General features: G+C 49.3%; 1 protein-coding gene across 7 annotated transcripts in view; it reads left to right on the top strand.

The window, feature by feature from the left end:
* Positions 1-23,580, top strand: part of ARHGAP22 (Rho GTPase activating protein 22) — a 176,742-nt gene that overhangs the window by 68,467 nt on the left and 84,695 nt on the right. For all 7 annotated transcript variants that reach the window (XM_045040286.1, XM_019813482.3, XM_045040284.1 and 4 more), the window contains one exon: positions 14,520-14,607. In XM_045040286.1, the coding sequence (XP_044896221.1) occupies positions 14,520-14,607 (88 nt within the window). The remainder of the gene's footprint in view (positions 1-14,519; positions 14,608-23,580) is intronic.

Genomic DNA, 23,580 nt, shown 5'->3' with positions numbered 1-23,580 from the left:
CGGGCTCTGCGCTGATGGATCGGAGCCTGGAGCCTGCTTCAGATTCTGTGTCTCCCTCTCTCTCTCTCTCTCTGTCCCTCCCCCACTTGCTCTCTCTCTCTCAAATATAAATAAACATTGAAAATTAATTAATTAAATTAAATGGGAAAAGCAGGTGACAGATCCAGAAAGTGAGGATCGCCCAAACCCACAGGTTTCCCTGAGAGCAGCCTTGCATGTGGTCCACGCTGCCTTTTTCTTTTTTTTAAAAAAATTTTTTTTTCTTCAACGTTTTATTTATTTTTGGGACAGAGAGAGACAGAGCATGAACGGGGGAGGGGCAGAGAGAGAGGGAGACACAGAATCGGAAACAGGCTCCAGGCTCTGAGCCATCAGCCCAGAGCCTGACGCGGGGCTCGAACTCATGGACCGCGAGATCGTGACCTGGCTGAAGTCGGACGCTTAACCGACTGTGCCACCCAGGCGCCCCCACGCTGCCTTTTTCAATAAAGAGTCCACGCCAGTGGGTGTCAGGACTGCCATGGACACCCGCTGTCTGGACCTCAGCAAGCCGTTTTACAGAATCCCACATGATAGAGAAGGACTGACTTTTGTTGTCTGGCTTCCATGCCTACCAGCTAGTAACCAAAAAAGGGGATTCCCCGCTCTGAGCCACCATTCCCCTGTGTGGGGTGAGAATCACCACCGACCACAAGGGCTGCCGTGACAGTGAGATTCAACATGTAGGCAACACCTTAGAGGTGGTCTTCTCCCCTGGGTGGGACTGGAGCCAGTGAAGGCTTAGTAAGTCACCCAGCTCAGTGAAGCAAGACGAGTCCAGTGGTGTGCATCATGACCCTGATCTTGGCTCTGCCTTACTTCCTGGGTTTGAATCTAGCTAACAGCAAACACTTCTATGCATTACGAACCAGGCATGGTTCTAAGTGCTTCGCATGTATTAACTTGCTTTAATGTTCATACCAACTGTAGGAGGTATGTGATAGGCTGGTGTTCAAGGACGGCCACCGCCCGTTCCTGCCTTCCCCTGAGTGCACACTGCTCCTCCCCACAGGAATCGGAATCGATTTCCCCTCCTCTGTTCCTGATGAGACAGAAGTGGTGCTGGGCGAGTTCCAGGTTCGGCCTTTGAGACTCTAGGCAGTTTCTGCTTTTGCTCTCACTCTTCTATCTGGGCCATGTGGTTTCTCTCCTGCACGTGTTTCCTCATCATTCTGTGGCCCACTCAGGCATCCTCACAGCATGGCAGTGGCTTCCCAGAGCAAAACCAAAGATGCATTTAGTGAATCTGCAGAGCTGGGAGGGACAGCAAAGGCAGAAAACAGCATAGAGATTCAAAATGACCTTGACAGGCTGGTTTCGTGGGAAATTGTTAAGATAAAATATGAAGCCCTCCCTTTGGTTCAAAAACAATCACTTGATCTCACAGAATAGAGAAACCTAGATTGAGAATAGGTTGAATGAGGCAGAGGTAAGAGTTTTAATTAGCTTAAAAGCTCAGTACAGACTCACAGTGAGATATAGTTGCCAGAAGACCTGGGGACTGCAGGTTGTTATTGAGATGCACAGAAATTAGAACAAGGGACGGGAAAACCCATTAAGCTCTGCCGTGGTCACACCAGGTCACAACTGTCACATGATAGCCCCTCGAGGCACCACACTTTCAGTGCAGCAGGACAGCCAGGATGGCGAGGGGTCTGAACTCCTGCCCACATGAGGGACAGACTGAGTAAATCATCCAGAGAAGACAGATCCTGGGAAGGGCACCCGTTCGGTCACTGTACCTCACGTGAACAAGACTACCTCTATTCTGTGGACCTCCAGAAGCTGTAGCCAGGACAAGTGGAATTGCACAAAGGCCGCCATGTCCCCCTGTATGTGAAGAATCCCCTGTTCAGTGGAGCGGTCTTCTGGTCAGGGCTGAGCCCCAGTCCCTGGTGCTGTGCAAGCCGAGGCCAGACCGCCACTTGGCTTCCAAGAGAGTTGGTCATTGAATGGGAAGTTGGCCAGAGAGGATCTCTGAGTACCCTTTCAACCCTCAAAGCCAAAACGCCAGTGGAGCCCTTTCAAGGCAAAGAGGAATAGAGGCACAGTAACTAGGGTCAGCCAAACCATGGAAGTTTGCAGAAGTTCCTTTCTGGATGAATAGAACACAAGCCTGAAGAAGCAGGCAAGCTCTGGGGGTCTGGCCAGACCAGGAGAGCTTCCCAGAGTTCCTGCCATTGGCACCACCTTCGGTCTTGGGCAGCTATTCGGTAAAAAAGCTCCAACCATTGCACCTGGCAAAGGTCTGCATGGAGGCACGGTTGGTGGCAAGAGGGCTAATAGATACAGACCTTGATGCCAGGGGACCTTTGCAGCTGGTGTCTCCAACTGGTCCTGTTTAGCTTACTCGTACACTTGCCCCTGACTTCCTTAGAACTTTTGGAGAGCCTGGCTTCTCTTCCTCCTTCCTCCTTTCCACCTGCAAATCTCTGTCCACAAAAGGGCAAGCAACTAATTACTTCCCTAGCTGCTACCATGGATCTTGCCACAGTGAATTCTAGCCAATCTCGCTGCACTGAGAAGGAACACAGGAGCATGATGGAAAGGTACCGAATACAGCAAAAGCCCCACTCGCTGCCTCAGGATAACTCAAGAGCTAGCGAGCAGGTGCCCTCCACAGGGGGTCAGAAGTTGCCGTGAGCTAACTGGGGACTGATAGTAACATTACCATTAGTGCAGCAAAGAAAAATTAGACAATAAATGTTTTCTTGTTTAAACTGTCCTTGGGGTGGGGGGTGGGGGCTGCCTGGGTGGCTCGGTCGGTTAAAGGTTCGACTCTTGATCTCAGCTCAGGTGTTGATCTCAGGGTTGTGCGTTCAGGCCCCACGCTGGGCGCCGCGTTGGTTTCCACATTGGGCTCCACATTGGGCTTTGTGCTGGGTGTGAAGGCTACTTAAAAAAAAGATGTCCTTGGAGACAACTTCAAATGCTTCTTTTGTAAAGAATTACTCTTTGGAGTCTTCTAGAAAGAGAAAGCCATCATTTATTTAGGTTCGAATACCAGATATCAAATATCAAATATCAGGCTTTCTTTTTAAAGGAAGCTTTATATTTTTGAAGCTGTTTGAGAAATATAACTCCCCACTATTAAACAGATAAAAATGAAAATTCTAGTCAGTTACTTCAAATCAAACAGAAACATAGTTAGTAAATTCAAATCGGTAAAAGCAGCCAACTCATTTTTAAACAATTTTTAGACACTATTTAGTTAAAACCGTTTTTTCCTGCGTTTGGCATGTCAAGGAAAAAAAATATAAGATTGAAGGAATCATCCACAAATAATGTGTTTTAAAGCTTATCTTGTACAATACAGCAGTGGTTTTGAAAGTGGGCCCCCTGAAATAACAAGACCAGTAATAACTCGTGAGTACCTACCGTTAATCATTATATGGTAATATTTGCCACTGTTGTAGGGAAAGAAAACCAAGATACTAAGAGGTCTGATGACACACTCAAGAATATATAAATCACAAGCGACGAGTGTCTGGTTGCCCCTGAATTCTTTTGCACCCAGAATGTCACTGCCTACAAAACGGATCTTTGCCTTCTAAAAATGACTTCTGTGGTTCCTTGAGTGTGGCCTGACCGTTCATGGAGATGTAATGAGCTTCTCTCAGGGTCTGCTAATTTAAGTCAGCAAGGATGTTAGCTTATAGTACTTAAACGTCTCCCACTTATAATCAATCCTTTGGCTTTCTGTTGAACCCAGTTAATTTGTAGTAATAGCTACAAGACTGATTCGTAAATTGCTAGTTTTGTCAATTACTAGGCATAAAAATGAATCAAATGACATTGAGGCAGCATGGAAAATATATTTCATTCATTGTTTAGACCAGAATAACTTACTTTTAATTATATTTGGGGCATTCTAGCTCCTTAATACATTAGTAGACCACTGAGCAAAATGGAGGGGATTGGGAGCGTCCGTGTAGGTCTCCTGCCTTGCCTGGTCCCCCGAGGACAGAGGGAGCATTTGCTGAATGAAGAGCAGCTTTTGAGAGGATGGGGAGGAGTTGTGCCTTTCTCAGCAAAACACGGCCTAGGCCCTTCGGTGGCAGTCACTGCCACAGGTCAGCCGGGCACAGGTCAGTGTACAAAGAATCCATACCGTGTTTCTTAGACGAACCTGTTCTCAACTAAACAGTCCAGTGGCCGCTCTCAGAGGCCCTATGTGCCCCAGAGCACAGCAGTAGTTGAAGAGCTTAGAGCAATAAGACAGAACCAAACCTTTTCCAGCCAAGGGACGGGCCCTCCCATCCAAGGCGAGCCCCTGGACCCAGCATCAGCACATCCCAATAGTGCAGATTCTGAGCAGAAACAAACTTCTGAGGAAGCGTGTCCCAAAGCATGGGCCAGGCTGAGTAAGCAGGCTCAGCCTCTGGGACGGCCTGTCCATCATGGGGTCAGAAGGCTGGAAATATGCCAGGGACGATTGCATGAAGAGCAGGCTTATGGTTCATTGCCAAGCACCCCGGGGCTGTGGAGAGGCCCTGTGTCCCGCCCCCTGCCCCCCGCCCCCCACCGCCCCTCCCGGTGTGGGACAGGGGCCAAGTGGTAATGCCTACTAAGGGCTCCCATTTCAGAGGGAACACCAGAGGCTTTTCCAAACCCGCCAGGCAGGCTCCAGAGAACCAGGGCAGGGTGAGCACTAAGGTGGGACAGAAATCTACACCAACATCCACCCAAGTCCTGGATCAGAGAAAATACCGGAAAGAAGCGGTGGCCAGTGAAGACGTTCTCCCCTTAAGAAACTCAGAGCGTGTGCCTCTGATGGCTGGTTCCCATGTGAATGCACCAGCCCTCTACCGCAGATACCGAGTGCCGTGGGCTCCACATGGATCGGGCCTATCTCTGTGTCTCCCTTAAGCCCTCCATCTGGAAAGCCAGGTATTTTAAGGAGGCAAAGAGGCCTACCATCGGGTCCAGTGAGCCATGGCGGAAGAGAGGCCACTTTCATGCTCTGTCCAGGGGAGATCCTACAATGGCTGGGGACGGGCCAGGGACTGCTGTGATAGCCGCGACCCCTTACTTACACAGCAACCTACAGTCTTGCTGGGCTCCTTCCAGTGCTCCAGTCTAAATAGTCAGGCAGGAAGTGGGTGCCACATGGCCATCACAGCTCGAGGCCAGAACCCAGACCTCCCTCCAAGCCCTGCTCAGAGCCTCTGACCACGAGAGTGAGGCAATTTCCCTGTGCCTTCTAATGCCACATTAGATGGGCCTGATCTCTCATTGCCTTTCCCTCCCAACATCCAATCAGAGGAGCGAGAGAATAATCTTTGTTAATTAAACAGCTTGGCCTACATAAAAACACAATGTGTAAATAGTACTAGGATTCTAAAACTTTGTGTGTGTGTGTGTGTGTGTGTGTGTGTGTGTGGCCAAGTGAGCAGTTTGGGGTAAAATTATCTAAAGTTTAATTTCTCAAAATAACTTTTAATTAGTTACAATAAACAATGCTAAGTAGTCCTAAAATCCCAGCACCTAAACACAATAAAAATTTATCTTTTGCTGTGGACCAGGTGGCAGCCTTATCTGTCTCTCAAGGCCTCCAAGGTTGACCCAGTGTGGGGAGGAAGGAGAGAAGGCCGGAGGTCACTCCTGCCCAGTCCCACTGGCCAGAGCTTTGTCACCACTAGAGGGTTCAGGAAAACCACTATGTAAGCATTTTGGTCCACTGGTCACAAGTACTAGTTCCCCTGTGTCCCTAGACGACTACTCAACACCACTGTGAGCCTGCAACGGTGACCCAGTGAGGCCAGGACACTAAATCTAGTGAGCACAGCCTTTACACAGACACTTGCCAACCTGGCATTGCGTTTCGTCGAATGCCAACCTGGCATTGCGTTTCGTTCATGACCCATGAACATGGTCACGGGCATTAGAACGCCCACATTGATGACAAAGGCCTGGGGTGAGAGGCTGAGCCCAAGGCTCCCTCACCAGCGTGGAGCCGACGTGTTAGCTGAGGACACGAGGCACAGACTCAACCCCACCACCTGCTGAGAGGCTTAGGAATCTGGTGAGATGGGGCCGCCTAAAAGAATGGCCTTAGAAATGACTCAGTGCAAGTCGGGGATACACGGGGGTCTAGACCAGGATGCTGGAGTGGCACAGAATGAACGAACAAAGGAACTAACTAACTAACTAACTACAGGGAAGACCAGGACCCCAGAAAGAGGACCCACCAGCCATGCAAAGGACACTCCCTCGGGGGTTGGGTTTGGCTGTTGGCTATGAAGCTGGAGGGCTCATTGGGGGCTCTGCCAGACCCCATGCTTAAGGCTGCAAGTCTGCCACAGGCCCCAGGCCCCAGGCTTACCCTTGGATCCCAGCTGGATCCACCTTCATGGGCTTGGACCCTGGGCTGGGAAGCCCTGCAGTAAGGGATTCAGGGACTGTGGGCAGCTGAAGGTGCAGGGAGCTGGTGCTCAGACCCCAAAGCCCCTGCTTGCTTCAGGACACAGTGCCGTCCCACAGGGTACACCTGGTGACAGGCTCTCTAGGGAGACTAGGGAGAGCCAGCAACTCAGTGGTAAAGCAAGGTGTGGGGACACGAGGAGCACACCAAATGCATTTGGAAGGGACGGGACACAGCATCACTCTGGAATCTGCTGGGAGAAACTTTGGGACCAAGTCCTTAGCAAAGACACAGCCTGGATCAGTGACTCATCTCAACCCCTTAGGGAGGGAAAGCGCCCCAGCCAAAGAGCAATTTGTCTCCAACTTCAGGTTGCCTTTCTTAATATCTGCATTTTAGACAGTAATAGCCGTGGTTACAGGCTTGTGTGATAAGGAAAGGGAGGATGTTCCCTGCTTGGCACTGAACTTCATTCTGATCTGTGTTATTTAAAATTCGGAGTGGTTCAGTTCCTGGTTGGGTGTCAGAGGCTAAAGCTTTTTAAGATTGATCTGAGGCCACAATCAGAATTACAGGAGATAAGGTAGCTTGAGTGATTGCTTTTTGAAACGTGTCTGCAATTTTCCAAGATGCTGCCGGTGGAAAATCTTATCATGTCCTTGCTAAGGAGCATTTCAGAAGTTGGTTCTTCAGACAGTCTCCCTCCAGACAGAGTGAAAAGTGAAGACTTCCCAGACAGCCAGCCTTTGATCAGCTTGGAGAGAGAGCTCAATTAGAGGGCGACGTTCTCAGAACTATCACGAACCCTAAAACTGAGACGGGTGGGAGGAGTGCAGACATCCCAGGTCCCGCAGGAGGTCCCCACAGGGTTGTCATCGCAAACTGCGAAGGAGGAACCCCCCCTTCACCCTCCTGGGACTCCTGAATCTACATCAGACCTTATTTTGTGCCACAAGCAATGGTATTATTGGCGGTGAGGATGTTCCCAGAACAAACCGGCGTGGTGGCCAAAATAGGTTTTACAATAATAATTATGACAATTACTCCCTATTCATTCGGCCTTTAGTGCTTACAAAGCACTAGCTCAGGCAGCCCGGTGAGGAGCAAAGGACAGAGGTTAATAGCCTTGTTTTTACAGGTAAGAAACCCGGGCCTCAGCCCAGGAGCTGCTTGAGTCCCACCTCAGTGACAATGTCACAATAATTACAAACCTCTAGAATTATTTTGAAATGTTTATATACATTCTAACTCCCATGAAATGGTCATAAGCGGACTCCATTCCCTGGCTATGAATGCAGCACATACCTGTGAGGCCTCCGGACCGCCGGGTGCCCTGCGAGCTGTTCCCAAGAGGGATCATTTTGCCCAGCGGGCTGCAGCCGCCTCTCCAGCGGGCAGAGGCTTGTGCCCTGGTTAGGCGGCTTGGAGGGTAGCTGTCCCTAGATTTCAGTCCCATGAAAGTTGAGAGGCCTGTCGCTTCCAATGTTTTGAGAAAGGAGGAGGAAGGGAAGATCACCGTCCTTTGCCTGAGGATGACAGAGGGACATTCCGGCTGAGGAAATGCTGGCCTGGCCCTTGACACATGAAGTGAGTAGCGTTCCGTCAGGGAGTTACCGTGGAAAGTTGGCAACAGACCATCGGGTGTGGGCAGCACCCTGTGAAGTATCTGACTACCCTTTTTTTTTTTTTTTACTTTTATTAAATTTCCTTATTCTGACGCCAACATTACGAAGCAAACCATAAAGCTGCCTCACCACTCCATCCCACAGTGCAAGCTGTCACTGCCATTGCTGTATGCCTGGTAACGTGCAGGTTCTTGAGAGAGGGCAGTAACAGAAATTGGGGTGGGATCGTACTACAATTGTTTTTCTAGCACCCCCTTTTTTTACTTAACAATTCATATTAGAAGACTTTTGCATTTGCCTCATTGTGGAAGGCTGTACCTGAAATAATTTAACCACTCCCCCTTTGATGGACAAGTAAGCTGCTTTCCACTTTTTTCCGTCAGGAAAACAATGCTTCGATGAGCATCATTATACGTGCATCTTTGTGCATTTGTCTTTCCTTGGGACACATTCTCAAAATTCACCACTAGGCTACAGGGATATTTTATTTTAACATTATTTTAGAGATTGCAAAATTGCTTTCAAAAAGGCTTTATCAAATATCAAGCGTATGAGAATGCCCAGCGATGTAGAGAATTTTCCGTGAGCTTCTTTGCCACCCTCGTACCTTCTATGGTAAAGCATCTGTTCAAATCTTTTGCCTACCTTAAAACTGGATTGCTGGGGCGCCTGGGTGGCGCAGTCGGTTGAGCGTCCGACTTCAGCCAGGTCACGATCTCACGGTCCGGGAGTTCGAGCCCCGCGTCAGGCTCTGGGCTGATGGCTCGGAGCCTGGAGCCTGTTTCCGATTCTGTGTCCCCCTCTCTCTCTGCCCCTCCCCCGTTCATGCTCTGTCTCTCTCTGTCCCAAAAATAAATAAAAACGTTGAAAAAAAAATTAAAAAAAAAAACTGGATTGCTTCCTCATTATTAAATTTTGAAAATGTTTTGTATATGTTGGGCCCAAGTCCTTTATCAGACTCATGATTTTCAAATATTTTCTCATTCTCGGATAGTCTCATATTCTCATTTCTTTTCTTTCATAACTCATATTTTCCTTCTCTGAGTACCTTCTAAGGAACTGTTTTTATTTGAATGAGTCAAATTATCAATTAGTTGTTTCATGAAGTGAGCTTCTGATGTACCTAAGAAATCTTTGACTAATCCAAAGTCATTAACATTTTCTACCAGAAGTTTCAGTCTTAGATTTTGCATTTAGGTCTATGATTCGTTTCAGCATATTATTGTACATGATGTGAGCCATGGATCAAAGTTTATTACTTTTGCTTGTGAACATGAAATTGTTCCACTTCCACTTACCAAAGACACTTCCTTTCTTCACTGGATTGCTTGTGTGCCTTTGTCAAAAATCAGTTGTATATATATATACACACACACACATATATATATAACTTTTATGTGTATGTGTGTGTATAAACGCCCTGTTCTGTTTGATTAATCTACTTGTCTATCTTGATGCCAATATCATAACAGTTCTGATTACTGTAACTTTATAATAAGTCTTGAAATCTGGCAGTATTAGGTATCCAACTTTGTTGCTGTTTCAGAGTTGTCTGGCTATTGGCAGGTCCTTTATATTTTAGAATCAGCTGGTCAGTTTCTACAAAACACCCACTGAGATTTTGACTGGGATTGTATTAAATCTAGAGAGCAATTTGGGGAGAATTGACATCTGAACAATGACTGGTCCTCTGACCCATGAACGCAGTGTCTCTCTCCATTTATTTATATCTTCTTTCATTTTCACTTATAGATTTTAGTGAACAGATCTTAAACATCTTTTGCCATACTTACCCTAAGTATTTCATATTTTTGATGTAAATTAAAAATGTTTTTTTTTTCAACGTTTATTTATTTTTGGGACAGAGAGAGACAGAGCATGAACGGGCGAGGGGCAGAGAGAGAGGGAGACACAGAATCGGAAACAGGCTCCAGGCTCTGAGCCATCAGCCCAGAGCCCGACGCGGGGCTCGAACTCACGGACCGCGAGATCGTGACCTGGCCGAAGTCGGACGCTTAACCGACTGCGCCACCCAGGTGCCCCAAAATGGTTTTGATTTTCAGTTTCCAGTTGTTCAATGGTAGTATCTAGAAATATGATTCAGCTAAGTGCATTTCTCTTGTACCCTTGCAACCTTGCCAAAATCATGTATTAGTTCTAGTAACTCCAAACTGGTAGTTTAGTTTCTGTAGGTTTTCACCAGATTTTCTACATAGACAATGGGTTGTCTGTGAAAGAACTTATACTTCTTCTTTTTTTTTTTTTAATGTTTATTAGTTTTTGAGAGAGAGAGAGAGAGAGAGAGAGACGGAGTGCAAGCAGGGGAGGGGCAGAGAGAGAGGGAGACACAGAATTCAAAGCAGGCTCCAGGCTCCGAGTTGTCAGCACAGAGCCTGACGTCGGGCTCAAACTCATGAATCGTGAGATCATGACCTGAGCCAAAGTCGGACGCTTAACCAACGGAGCGTCCCAGGCGCCCCTTACTTCTTCCTTTCCAATCTGAACAACTTTTCTTTTCCTCACATTGCTATAGCAGCTAGGACTCCAGTATAATATTTCATAGGAGGTAAGAATAAACACCATTGTCTTGACCCTGGTCTTAGGGGAAGAACTTTTAGTATGGTATTAGCTTTTAGTTTTTTATAGATACCCTTTATCAGGTTGAGGAAGTTGGTTTTATCCCTAATTTGTTGACATTTTTAATCAGGAATGGATGTTGAATTTTTTCCGAATGTTTTCTCTACGTCGACTGAGATGATCTTATCCTTTTTCTACTTTATTAATACGGTGAATTACAGTTTGCCAGTTGTTCCTTATATATTTTCCTTTTTATATGTTGTTTGATGTGCTAAATTCTGGCTGAGAATTTTTGCCTCTATGTTTCTGGGGGATCTTAATCTGTAATGTCCTTTTCTCGTAATATCTTTGGCTAGTTATATGTACAGATAAAGCTGGCCTCATAAAATGCATTGGAAAATAGGCCCTCTTTCTTAATTAAAAAAAAAAACAACAACCCTGTGGATAGTATCGGTATTATTTTTTTTAAGTATTTGACAGAATTGAGTAATGAAGCCATCTAAGCCTAGAGTTTTCTTTGTGGGAAGTTTTTAGCTACAAATTCCATTTCTCTGCAAGATATGGGGCTATTTCGCTATTTCTTCCTAAGTGAGCCTCAATAGTTTGTGTCTTTTTGGTCCATTTCATCTAAGCTGTCTAATTACTAGCATAGTGTTGTTCTTTTTTTTTTTTTTTTTCAATGTTTATTTATTTTGGGACAGAGAGAGACAGAGCATGAACGGGCGAGGGGCAGAGAGAGAGGGAGACACAGAATCGGAAACAGGCTCCAGGCTCTGAGCCATCAGCCCAGAGCCCGACGCGGGGCTCGAACTCACGGACCGCGAGATCGTGACCTGGCTGAAGTCGGACGCTTAACCGACTGCGCCACCCAGGCGCCCCAGTGTTGTTCTTAATATTACCTTATCCTTCTAATATCTGAAGAATCTTCAATGATGTCACCTCTGTCATTCCTGCTATTGGTAATCTCTTTTTTTTCCTGATTAGTGTGACTAAAAGCTTATCAATTGTATTGATCTCCTTAAAAAACAAGCTTTTGGTTTCATTGATTTTTCTCAATTATTTTTCATTTATTTGTAACCACTCTGATCTTCATTTGTTTCTTTTACTTTGGGTTTCACTTGCTCTTCTTTTTTTTTTTTTTTTAATTTTTTTTTTCAACGTTTATTTATTTTTGGGACAGAGAGAGACAGAGCATGAACGGGGGAGGGGCAGAGAGAGAGGGAGACACAGAATCGGAAACAGGCTCCAGGCTCCGAGCCATCAGCCCAGAGCCTGACGCGGGGCTCGAACTCCCGGACCGCGAGATCGTGACCTGGCCGAAGTCCGACGCTTAACCGACTGCACCACTCAGGCGCCCCTCACTTGCTCTTCTTTACGTACTTTCTCAAGGTGGTCTCAAAGGCCTTTCTTTCCAAATATCAGTCCTGAGTGCTATCACTTAGCCCTTAAGCACTTCTTGAAAAGCATTTCACAAATTGTTATACGTCGTGTTTTTGTTTTTATTCAGTACAAAGTATTTTTTGATTTTTTTTATTTCTTTTTTGACCTATGGATTATTTAGAAGTATGTTCATGGGATGTCCACATAATTTGGGGATTTTCCAGAAATCTTTCTGTTATCTCCCCGTCCCCCACCTCCACCCAGTGCCCGCACAGTGCTGGGATCAAAGCCGGGCTCTTGACTCGTGGAGGCAGGAGGGATATGGGCGGCCCAAAGCCAATGCTGAAGGTCTCTTGCTGCGGTAGGAACCACACTGGGATTCACGGAGTGAGCCAAAGTCACGGCCTGGCTCTCTGTGACGGCGTCTTGCACACAAAGTTGGTCAGCAGCTGCTATCACAAATGAGAGGCAGGGCGCTCCAGCGTCAGCCAGGGCTGGGCGCACCTCCCAGCCTGCCCCTGCCAGCAGTGGGACAAGGAGCTGGCTGCTCTACCTCTCCAACTTCCAGCTGCTCGTCCAGGAAGATGGGAATAGTAGTACCTGCCCCATGAGGCCTCCAGATTCAAACAAACAATCCAGCATTGATTAAACAAAGAGCCGGGAACATAGAACCAGCTCCCCAAACAGTAGCTATTACTGCTTTTCTGCTTAGCTGGAATAAAAAGTAACGTCAGTGTCAACAACGTTACTCCCATTTGATGGGTGACAGCTATTGAGGAACAGAGGAATAAAGCAAAGTGCCCAGTTACTGAAACAGCAAACACCAGAGATCATCCCATTAGCCAGTGATGGATCTTGTCCACGCCCTCTAATGAGCATGTCTCCCCATGCAGGGGCTGCACTCCTAGTTTATTCCCAGTAGCTCCAGATTCTCTAGCAAGAAAGTAACTGATAATTCAGTTACAACAGTTACCAGCTGGTTCTCTGGTCTATTGCTGTAATTTCTCCAAAGCAAAGACATTGTCTTGCCTTCACGTGGCTTCTGTGAGAAAAGGTACGTCCATGTATCTCCCCTCAGCATGAGACGCCAGCAGCCATGCAGAGGCTCCAGCCACCTGCATTCCTATTACACCCAGGAATTGCCTGGAAAAGATGGCGTGGGGAGATGAACACTCTGTGAGCACACACAGGAGTTGGGGGCTGGGGGTGGCATGATCATGCCCCTCACCTGGGCAAACACAGATGCAAGCGTGCTTTACTATGTTGCAGACACTGCCGTAAGGCCTTCCCGGGATTCGTTCTTCCAACGCTCACAACAGCCCCACAAAGTACTATTATCATTCCTATTTCACGAATGAGGTTTTTGTGAGATTGCACAGAGAGGTTAAGCAATTTGTCCGAGGTCACACAGCCACTAAGTAACTGAGCCAGGATTTAAGCCCAGACAGGTACGCTATGGAAATGGAATTTAAAATAAGTTTTGCGTGGAGAGAGCGAAAAATGTATAGTCAGAGCCACACGCAATCTTGAATGAACAAATCTAAACATGAACAAAATGAAGGAAAGTCACAGCAGAGATTAGTCGTTAACAGAGAGAGGGAACAAAGGAGGCCCTGCCTAGTGCTGTGGAGGGGGGGGGGGGGGAGGAAGGGCTAGAGTAAAGGTGATTGTGACAGTACCCATCTCGAGCAGGACCTCCTGAACAGGAATCTGGTGTCTCAATGCTCCCTAAGAAGTGGGAGTTACTGTGCCATTGTCCAGATGTGGAAACTGAGGTTCAGAGAAGTTAGGTGTTCTGCCTGAGGTCACACAGCCCGAAAGTGCAGGGTTGAGACCCAAACCCAGAGTACCTGTCCCTGCACCCCATGGTCTTTCCCTGCGTCTTCTAGCCTACCAGATTTCAGCATTGGAGAGTGGGGTGGGCCAGATTTCAGCATTGGAGAGTAGGGTGGGCCCACCCCCTGTCATGTACATACACAGATACCCCAGGCACACGGCATGATCTGTGCTGGGTACCTCCTGTGTACTAGCTGACTTCCACTGAACAAGAAATAAAATCCCACCTTCTGGGAGGGGGCAGAACCGGACTCACAGAGCTGTCGACCTCCCATGTCACTTCAGGGACAGCTACATACAAGAAGCCAGCCCCAGTGACAGCCCTCCTGTCCCTGACCCTCCAGAACCTAAACCTTGTGCCCCAGAGAGGCTGCAGATGGCTGCATTAGAACGGGGTGGGGTGAGGGGGGTGGAAGGGGGTAATAATGGGGGCCTTCCTCCCTGCTCCAGATATGCATTTCTGTGCCTTAATGAAGGAGTAACACCTCCAGGCCGTCTCGGCCCTGCCTGGGGGCAGAGTTCTTCCAACCACGTGTGTAAACCCTAACGTCCACCGTCCACCGGGAACCCTGTGCAGGCTCCTGCTGGGGCCTGATCCCAAAGCCCCACCCTCTCTCTCCAGGAGCCCTGACCACAGGAAGGAACCCTTCCCCTGCCATCTCATGCCTCCCCTGTTTGTGTTTGTCTCTTTATTTTAGGGATTTATTTCTCTACAAGGGACCCGGGTGACTGAACTCCTTCCTGGCCCCGAGGACGCAGGGAAGCACCTCTTTGAGATCAGCCCAGGTAGGCGTGAGCCCCTGCAGGCTCTGTGCTGGGGCCGGCCCTGGGGGCCCCCGCTGGGGGTGTGACCGCGCCTCTGGCCTAGAAGGGCCGATCTCCTTCACGATGTTCCTCCCTGTAGGAACATCAACGCTGTCGCCAAGCACTACTCAGAAATTTGGGACACATCTAGAGGATATTGCAAATTTGGGGGCATATCAGAAAATCCGGTCAATTGTCTGGGTAATTAGCTTTTGGAAATTGGATTTTAAAATTCACCATAAGCACAAGGGAAACCAGGCAACGGGGATATGTTAGGATGAAGGTCTAAACACAACAACTGGATCATATGCAAATAAGTCCAGGGAAAACCCACTAGCACAGATACAGAGCCTTAAAATAAGCTTTATCATGAATCTCAAAACAGAATTGAGCTGTGGTGGGAGGAAGGGGAATATTTTAATCCAAGGAACCGCTATGGTGTTGGCAGCTACAAATTTTTTTTTTTTTAATTCCCAGTTTTCAAATGTGATTGTTATTGAACTAGTAGATGTGTCTCGAAGATGAGCCCGTCTGCTTCCAGAAGGGCTGGTTCCGCAGTCGGGTGTTTTGGGTAGCCTGGCCTCCCCCAGAAACAGAGCCTGAGACCAGGCTCCAAGCTGTTTATTCAGAGGGGATTCCCAGAAAGCAGGGGGGAGGGAACAGGGAGGGAGGAAAGCCATTCCGGGTGTGCTAGTGAGAGGATTGCTGCTGTGGGGACCCAGGGTTCAACTCCAGGGGCGGCTGTGGGGACTGTGGGGAGCAGGCCTCAGAGGTGTCCCGCCCATGAAGGGAAGAAGCTGGGGGCTACCCCCCTTAGTTCCACCAGCTGCTTCCCGGGAGCTAACTCTGGCATCTCTGGCCTGCCCTCTGCATGGTCAAGCTCCCTGCAGACAGAAGGCTTCTGGGAGCATTGCAGGCACTTGAGCGAAGAGGCCACCCGCATGGATGGGAGCAGTGAGAGCCGGGGTTCTGGGCAGGGAATCGGCTACAGCCACCTAGTCATCACATGCCTCCAGTGTGCCGTCCAAATTTAGACTTCCTTCTCGGAAGTCGTGGCTGTGAACTCAGTGTGCTCGGGTCTCCCTGGGCTCTGTGAGCCAACAGGTTTACCGTCTCCGAGCAGCACGGCCACCCCACCAGTCTGATGAGGTGGCCTGACTATCTGCTATACACCAAGGCTCTCAGCCCAGGCTCAGGCCAGCCAGCAGCGGCCCGCGGGGAGCAGCAGTGAGTGCCACCAAGCCCGGGGCAGGGACCTGTTCACTTTTGCTCTGTCTTTACTGGGAATTCCAGAAGACACAGGCAGAAGGCAACAGGCAGGAAGCCCCTCCCCAAGTTCATGCCCTGTATGCAAAATGCAAGTATCCCTGGTTTCATTTGGCGTTTCCTACATGGGCATTGAATCTACTGCAAAAACCTTGGTACTAAAACTGCACGTTAGAAGGTGGCAACTGAGGGGTCCCGGAGTGTGGAGTGGAAAAGAGGGGCTTGGTTGGCCATGGAACAGGGGTAAAGGCTTCTGCAAAGAAGATAGAAATGAAGAGGGCAGGGAGGTGGAGGGCCCTGCCATCTGAGGAAGGGGAAGCTGGGCATGGAAGGGAGGCCTGGGGGAGGGGACAGGGGACCTGCGCCTGGGAATTAGGGAGGAAGCAGGTGAGGCTGGAACTGAAAGGTGGAGGAGATCCACACACCCTAGCCATGAATTCACAAAAGCACTGAGCGTGTGCCCCAAGGACTAGATGGGGAAAAATCACCAGTGTGCAGGCTCTTTATCTGGGTCAGAGCTATTTACAAGGATTTCTTTCACTCTGGAGGGGAAGAAGACCTGTTTGCCACGTAAGGTAACATTCACAGATTCTGGGAATTAAGAAGCAGACGTGTCCAGGGTGCCTGGGTGGCTCAGTCGGTTAGGCGTCCAACTTCGGCTCAGGTCATGATCTCACGGTTCGAGAGTTCGAGCCCTGCATCAGGCTCTGTGCTGACAGCTCAGAGCCTGGAGCCTGCTTTGGCTTCTGTGTCTCCCTCTCTCTCTGCCCCTCCCCTGCTTGTGCTCTGTCTCTCTCACTCTCTCCCAAAAACAAATAAACATTTAAAAAACTTTTTAAAAAACAAGCACACATATCTGTGGGACCATTATTCTGCCTACCACAATGCTCAAAACATCCCCCCAAGGGAGGAATACTTTTTTTTTATTTGAGAGAGAGAGCACATGCACACACATGTGGGGAAGAAGAAGATGCAGAGACAGAGGGAGAGACAGAATCCACTCTGTTGGCACAGAGCCCCACGCGGGGCTTGATCTCATGACCGTGAGATCATGACCTGCTGACTGAGCCACCCCAGGACATACTTTATTGGATTTTAAATAAAAGTTGAAAATTTTATTTAAAAAGACACTGGGGATTAGAGAGGATATGACTTGCCCGAGGACACACAGCCAGATGGTATTAGGGGGTCAGGGCTGGCCCCCTGGGCACAGGGCTGCTATCTAGCACTGGCACCTGGTACAGGACCTAGTGTCTTTCCACCTGGGCACAGGAGGTCTAGGGATGCAGTTATAAAAAGGCAGGGCCCCCCGTAGCCCTGTAGCCCAAGCCCAGCAGTGGTCTAAGCACCGGATTCAGCCGGTCCCTAGAGCCACCCATCACTGCCCTCTTGCATTTGCACACGCTGCCCTCCTGAAGGCCGTGGGGCAGGCCAGGGGTGAGAGTGAAGGCAGCTGTGAGGCCGCTCAAGGAAAGCGGGTTGGTGGTGGGCAGCGAGGGGTCCAGCCAACCTTTGTGGGGCACTGCGCAGGAAGGGCTCAATCGTCTCCGTTGGGCAAATCATTTTGGCTGCAAAAGGCCAGGTGGGGCTCGTGTCCACCACACCCGCTGTCCCAGCGGGGGAAACGCTTGACAACTCTTGGAAATGTGGTAGAACCCAAGTATAACCATGCATAAGAATATCTACATGAATTTTAAGTTAGACTTCTATTTTTGTTCTTCAACGGTAGGAAAAGTCACAACTTTTCATCAGGATAGAGTTGAAAGTAAACAGAAGAGGAAAAATTGTACAGTGAGTGCCCTCTAGTGGAGAAACCTGCCAATTACATGACAGGCCTTACAGGCCCTCCTACCTACTCACCCTTCCACCCTCACCCCACCCCCATCCCTGCACATTTCAGCGAGGCCACACCACTGATGGTTGCCGTGTTCCCACAGTCGCTAAGTGCTGGGACTGCAGCATGAGGCACCTCTAAACCAGAGCCCCACTCTGCACCAACACTTCTGGCTCCTGGATCAGGAGGAAGGAGCCAAGCCCCAGAAAGGGACTGGGGATCAGAGGACCCTGGGTCTCCTTCCCACCTGGTCTCTTCTGCCCAGACAGTTAGTTGCCTGGCCTGATGCTGTGATTTGGATTAAGAAAGATAAATAGGCAGACAGATGGATAGATATTTATATACTTGATGTTCGCCCTGGTTCCTGGCACAGAGCTCCTAAAACCCTTGGAATTTCCTAAGTAAAGGTGCCCTTTGTTATGTTAATGAGGTGACTTTGGGATAGCCCCTCCTTTGAGACTGGTTTAGAGGGGAACCAACCATACCTGTGTAATGAAGCCTCCATAACAAAACAAAAAGGAGAGGGTTTGGACACCGTCCAGGTTGGTGAAAACGTGGAGATTTGGGTCGAATGATGCGCTTGGAGAGGGCACGGAAGCTCCCCAACCCTTCTCACATACCTTGCCCTATGCAGCGATTCCATGTGGCTCATCCTGAGTTATATCTTTGTATAATGAGCCAGTGATCCAGAAACGAAAAGGTTTCTCTGAGTTCTGTAAGCCGCTCTAGCAAATTAATCAAAGCCAGGGAAGGGGTTGTTTGGACCTATGGCCCATTGGTCAGACCTACGGCCCATTGGTCAGAAGCACGGATGACCGCGTGGCCTTGCAGGCGGCATCTGCAGCGGGGAGGCGGAGCAGTCTTGTAAGACTGAACCCTTAACCTGTGGGATCTGACATTTTCTCCAGGTAGATAGTGTGAATATAGAGTTCAGTGGTAGGATGCCCAGCTGGTGTCGCTGGGCGACGTGGAATTGGTGACCGGAATTTCACCTGGCAAACCCCACCGCCTCCCAGCCCTTTGAAAACTGTCTGCCCCTTGCAGACTTGATCTCTCTGGGCTCCCAGTGCTGGCAAAGGGGGCCTCTGCTCCCAGGCCATGTTTAGGCCTCCCTCTAGATACGCAGGAACAGAATGGAGCCAGGAGTGGAGAGGCTTCCTTTGGTACTGTGGACAAAAGGGTTGCTAAATCCACAAGACGCTTGTGTCTGATAGAACGAATTAGGTAATCAATAAAGCAGTGCAACGTGTCTCAGATATTCTTCTTCCGGTATTAGCACAGTGTTGCCAAAGGGAGGCAGGACAGTTGTCTACAGGGATTTAGATGGGAGCCTCAGATCTTTCTGGTGACTAACTGACGGGCCACCATGTCTCCTCCATCACTGGGTGTGTCTTTCAAGAATCCCGATTGCAGGTGAAGCCAGCTCAGGCTAACTCAGGCAAAGGGAGAATTGGCCAGAGGTTGTGGGGCCACACAGAATCTTCTGGAAGCTGGAGAGCTACCCGTGGAAGAGGCAGGCAGCAGGGCGGCTCAGTGGTCCTGGAGGCAGGAACAGAAAGCAGATCAGGACTGTGTGCCGGAAAGGTTGAATCTCCGCTGACCCCTCAGTCCTGGAGTCATTTGTTCAAGTCCAGAGTCTTGGTGTTTGTGTTGAGGCCATGGACCTATGCCTGGTGACACTAGAGTGGTAAAGAAAGGCCCATCCACCTCCAGCACCCAGACAGACCCTCCCACTGAAGCTTCCCACAGTGGAAGCAAGGGACTGTAATGCCTTCAGGAAGGGAGGGGAGGTGACAGGTGACAGGTGACAGTCTCCACCAAATACACACTGCACCAGACACAGTCTATGGTTCTGTTTTTTCCGAAGGCTGAGTGTCACATCATTCGCCTTGGCCCTTTCTGCACAACTACACCGGGGCCCCAAGATGGGGTGCCTGTGCGGGCACATTTCCTCCTGGGGGTGCAAGGACCTCAGCATGTGGGGCTAGGGATAAGCCCTTGTGGGACAGGAACAGTAACTGCCCTGAATCTGAGAGAACAGAAGGAGGAAAGTGCTGTCTTCTTGAGCAGGAGGTCTTGGAGGGTATAATGGCTGCTCTAAAGTCTGGGCCCAGTTCCCATGGCAGAATGCCTGTCTGCTTTGGGCCCACAGACTATCTTTCTCAAGATAAAGTGCTGGAGACTTCGGCGGGAGCCACCCAGTTCAGAGGTCGGCAGGCACTCCACTCTCCCACGGAGCTGGCGGACTGCCTCCCCCCCAGCTTCCCAACACCCTGCAGGCTGTCAGCCTGGGTGGGGGCTGCCTCCGACCTCTTGGGTTTTCAGCTCTAACCGGGAGTTGAGGGCTGAGGTATATGCAGTGCGAGCAGTGGCCCCACATGGAAATCAGGGAGACGTGGTCAGTCGTGCCCACACGTGCCAGGGATGCAGCGGCTGGTGTGTGCATGCAGAAAGGAAGGTCCAGGAAGGAGTCAGGACACCGAGCCCAGGCACCGTCTCCCTTCGTGCCTGTGTTCTGCACTCTCCCAGCGGGACATGCATGTCCCCGTGGCATCTGGCTCTAGCCAGCCTTCAGCTGGTAGGAGAGATGACTAAACCCACAACTGTAATTTAGTTAGAAAGAGCGCCAGGGGTCGTGATGGGTGCGTCGCAAGGACCAGGCAGGAGATGAGGAGGGTTCATCTTTGCCTCCACCTATGCTACTCTCGACACCTTCACCCCACCGGTGGCCGCAGAGAAGACCACTCTGCCCCAGGAGGAGCAGGACGAGAGAACCTGCTGACGCACTCACAGGGACCCAGCAGGAGGCAACTCAGAAGCCCGGCCGCTCAGAGCCCAGCCGTGATTCTTTCTGTGCAGTTATAAGTTCATGTGCCAAGTTCTCAATGAAGGGGTCCGGACCACGCTCAACGTCTCTGCAGTGGGTCCAGACCCAGTTGGTCCAGACCCAGCTCAGCCCCTGACTCGCTGAGGCAGGTTTCCTCCCTTCTCTGGGTCTCCATTTCCCCACCTGTATGATAAGAGGGCTGGTCTTGGTGGCCTCCAAGGTGCCACCCAGAAAGAATGGGCTCCGGCAGTTTCTCATGGCTGCACAGGGTCTTTGAAGCCACTCTGGGCACTGAGCTTGCGGCTGCCTGTCCCTATCCGGCATGCAGCTTGGAGCAGTTAGAACTGCCACCCGCTATCTCTGAGGCCTGACCTTGAAACGAAGCCAGCACACACAGATTAGCCCGTGGAAGGAGACTGATACCGGGCTCCTGACATCCACAGAGCATCGCTCACCCCATTAGCCGCCTCCTGAGCGGGATGCCGATCTCAGCCTATCTCGGCACCTGGTACCAGCCAGACTGCGTATCAGCCTGACCTCGCGCGGCCCCGCTGAGTTTGCCTGCGGCACGCCAGACGATGGGTAAAGACTAGAAATGAAATCAGATGAGAAGTTCACAGGCGCTCCTCACCCCTGGGAGCGGGAGAATCAGCAAATCCGAGAGGGGTTGCTTGGACTTCCTGCTTTGTGGTCTGGCCCTCCTGTCTTTTAACCTCACTTTTCCCAACTAAACACAGGACCAGGTGTGGGAAACTACCCCCGGTGTCCCTGGAAATAGATGCCCTTGAAGAGGAACGTGCAGTTCATTCTTTTGGCCAAAGTCAGGCTCCAGGGCAGCTCTGTTCCATAGAAACGTAATGCAAGCCACATTGGTAATGAAATGAACAAGCCCGTTGCTCAGTTACACCAGCCGCGTTCCCAGTGTGCGACAGCCATATGCGTGTGGCGGACCCGCATTGCCCAGTGAGTGTCAATGAGGAGGGGACTCAGTGAAATCTTGGCATAGAACAGGTGCTCAGCGAGCGCCCTCCAAATGACAGAGAAGTGGGGAGGGAGGAAGAAAAATTGAGGGAAAAGCCTAGGCTTTGGAGTCAGACAGACCCAGATTCATGTGTCAGCTCTGCCGCTCACTAATTTGGAGAACTTGGACCAATAATTTAAATTCTCTTGAGTCTCCTTTTCATTATCCAATACAGAAATAAAACTACCAACTTGGCAAGATAGCTGTGACCATCAGGTGAACTAAGACCTATAGATGTGCAGGGGACCCTTCCCCCACCCTCCACTGTGTCTTTCTTGCCTTCCTTCTCTCTCTCTTTCTTCCTCGTTCTCTTGCTTTCTTGCTCTCTTTCTTTCCTTCTCTCCTTCCTTCCTTCTTTCCTTCTCTCTCCCTCACCTCTTATCTGCCAAATACAAGCAAGCTTCAAACAAGATTTCAAATTTCTTTAGTCTGTTGTTTAAAAAAAAAAAAAAAGTAGGGACCCTAGCTCTACAGCAGTGTGTACCAGAATCCCCTGGAGGGCTTGTTAGAACCCAGACTGCTGCGCTCATCCCCAAACTTACAGGTTTCAGAATTCTGGGGCGGGGCCTGAGAATCTGCATTTATAACCATCTCCCGGGTGATGCCGATTGATGCTGCTGACCCAGGAACCACCCTCTGACAGGTCAAAAGAGAGCTCACAAAAGAAAGGAATAAACTCCATGTTTAATACCTTCAATGGCACTGTTTTCCTGCTTTTTAAAGCAGAGCCCTGCATTTTTATTTTGCATTGGGCCCCACTAATTCGGCCACCAGTCTGGAGGACAGTGGAGGGGGAACTTCAGGGGTAAGGAGCCCAGAGGCTGTGCTTACAGAGATGGGTCTGGAATGAAGAAGGTGACATCCGGGGCCATGTTTAATTCTGGCACCACACTAGGACAGACTTATGCAAACGGGGCTGTCCCCAACACGGGAGGAGGCTGGAGGCCACCACACTTACCTGCAGCTCTGAGCTCTCCGCCCCAACCCCCCCCCCCCCCACAGTAAGCTTCTTCATGATAAAGAGTTCAAAAGCCAGGCCCAGTACTTACTAGCTACGTGATCTTGGGCAAGTTGCTGACTTCTCTGTGCCTCAGTTCCTCATGCACAAAATGCAGATAATTTAAGTATCTACAGATTGGGTCGGGAATGGGGGTGAAGGAATTGGGTGAGACTATGAAGGGGTAGCAGAGAAAGACCCACGATGATGGTTAGTTGAGTATCTTAACTGTGGTGATGGTTTCATGAAGGTACATGTGCAATAAAATTGCATAGTGCCCCCCTCAACACACACACACACACACACACACACACACACACACACACAATCAACTCTGTGGATTGTCCCAAGGTCAGTTTCCAAGTTTTGGTATTGTGCTAGAGTTATGTAGGATGTTCCCATGGGGGAGGCTGGGGGAGGGTGCACCGGGACCTTGCTCTATATTTCTTTGCAACTTCCTGTGATTCTAGAATTATTTCAAAATAAAAAGGGTTTTCCAAGTACCTACTTACCCCACAGTGTTGTAACATTGTGCACCTGTAACTTAGGATAATACCTGTGTTGAGTACATCGTGAAGTTCAACAAGTAGTATAACAGGGCGTCTGGAAAACCAAGAAACAGAAGATAAACTTATGTTTTTTAAGTAGGTTGGTAACCTTTCCAACTAACACGTTCAGTGTGCTTTTCTTCAGCCACCAGACACCTTTTCAGGTAAAATTTGTATTTTAAAATTGAAATTTAAAGCAATGGCTCCAGTTATCTAGCTTTTAAAAAGTATAACAATAGTACCTTCTCTGAATTTTGTCACTTTTTTGTGTGTATTTGTGGTGTATTTGTTGATTGACAACTGGGCCCGTTGTTTCTTAGAAGTGTTTCACCTGAAAATACATCGAGATTATTATTTGAAGGTTTGCCAGTGGTTTACTTCTACACCACCTGACTTTGCAGACACCTGTGTGTTTACTTCTACACCACCTGACTTTGCAGACACCTGTGTGTGACACTCACC

Source organism: Felis catus, chromosome D2 (assembly GCF_018350175.1).
Source record: "Felis catus isolate Fca126 chromosome D2, F.catus_Fca126_mat1.0, whole genome shotgun sequence".
NCBI classification, from domain to species: Eukaryota; Metazoa; Chordata; class Mammalia; order Carnivora; family Felidae; genus Felis; species Felis catus.
The sequence above is the reverse complement of the archived record's forward strand: the minus strand, read 5'-3'. Positions and strand labels throughout refer to the sequence as shown.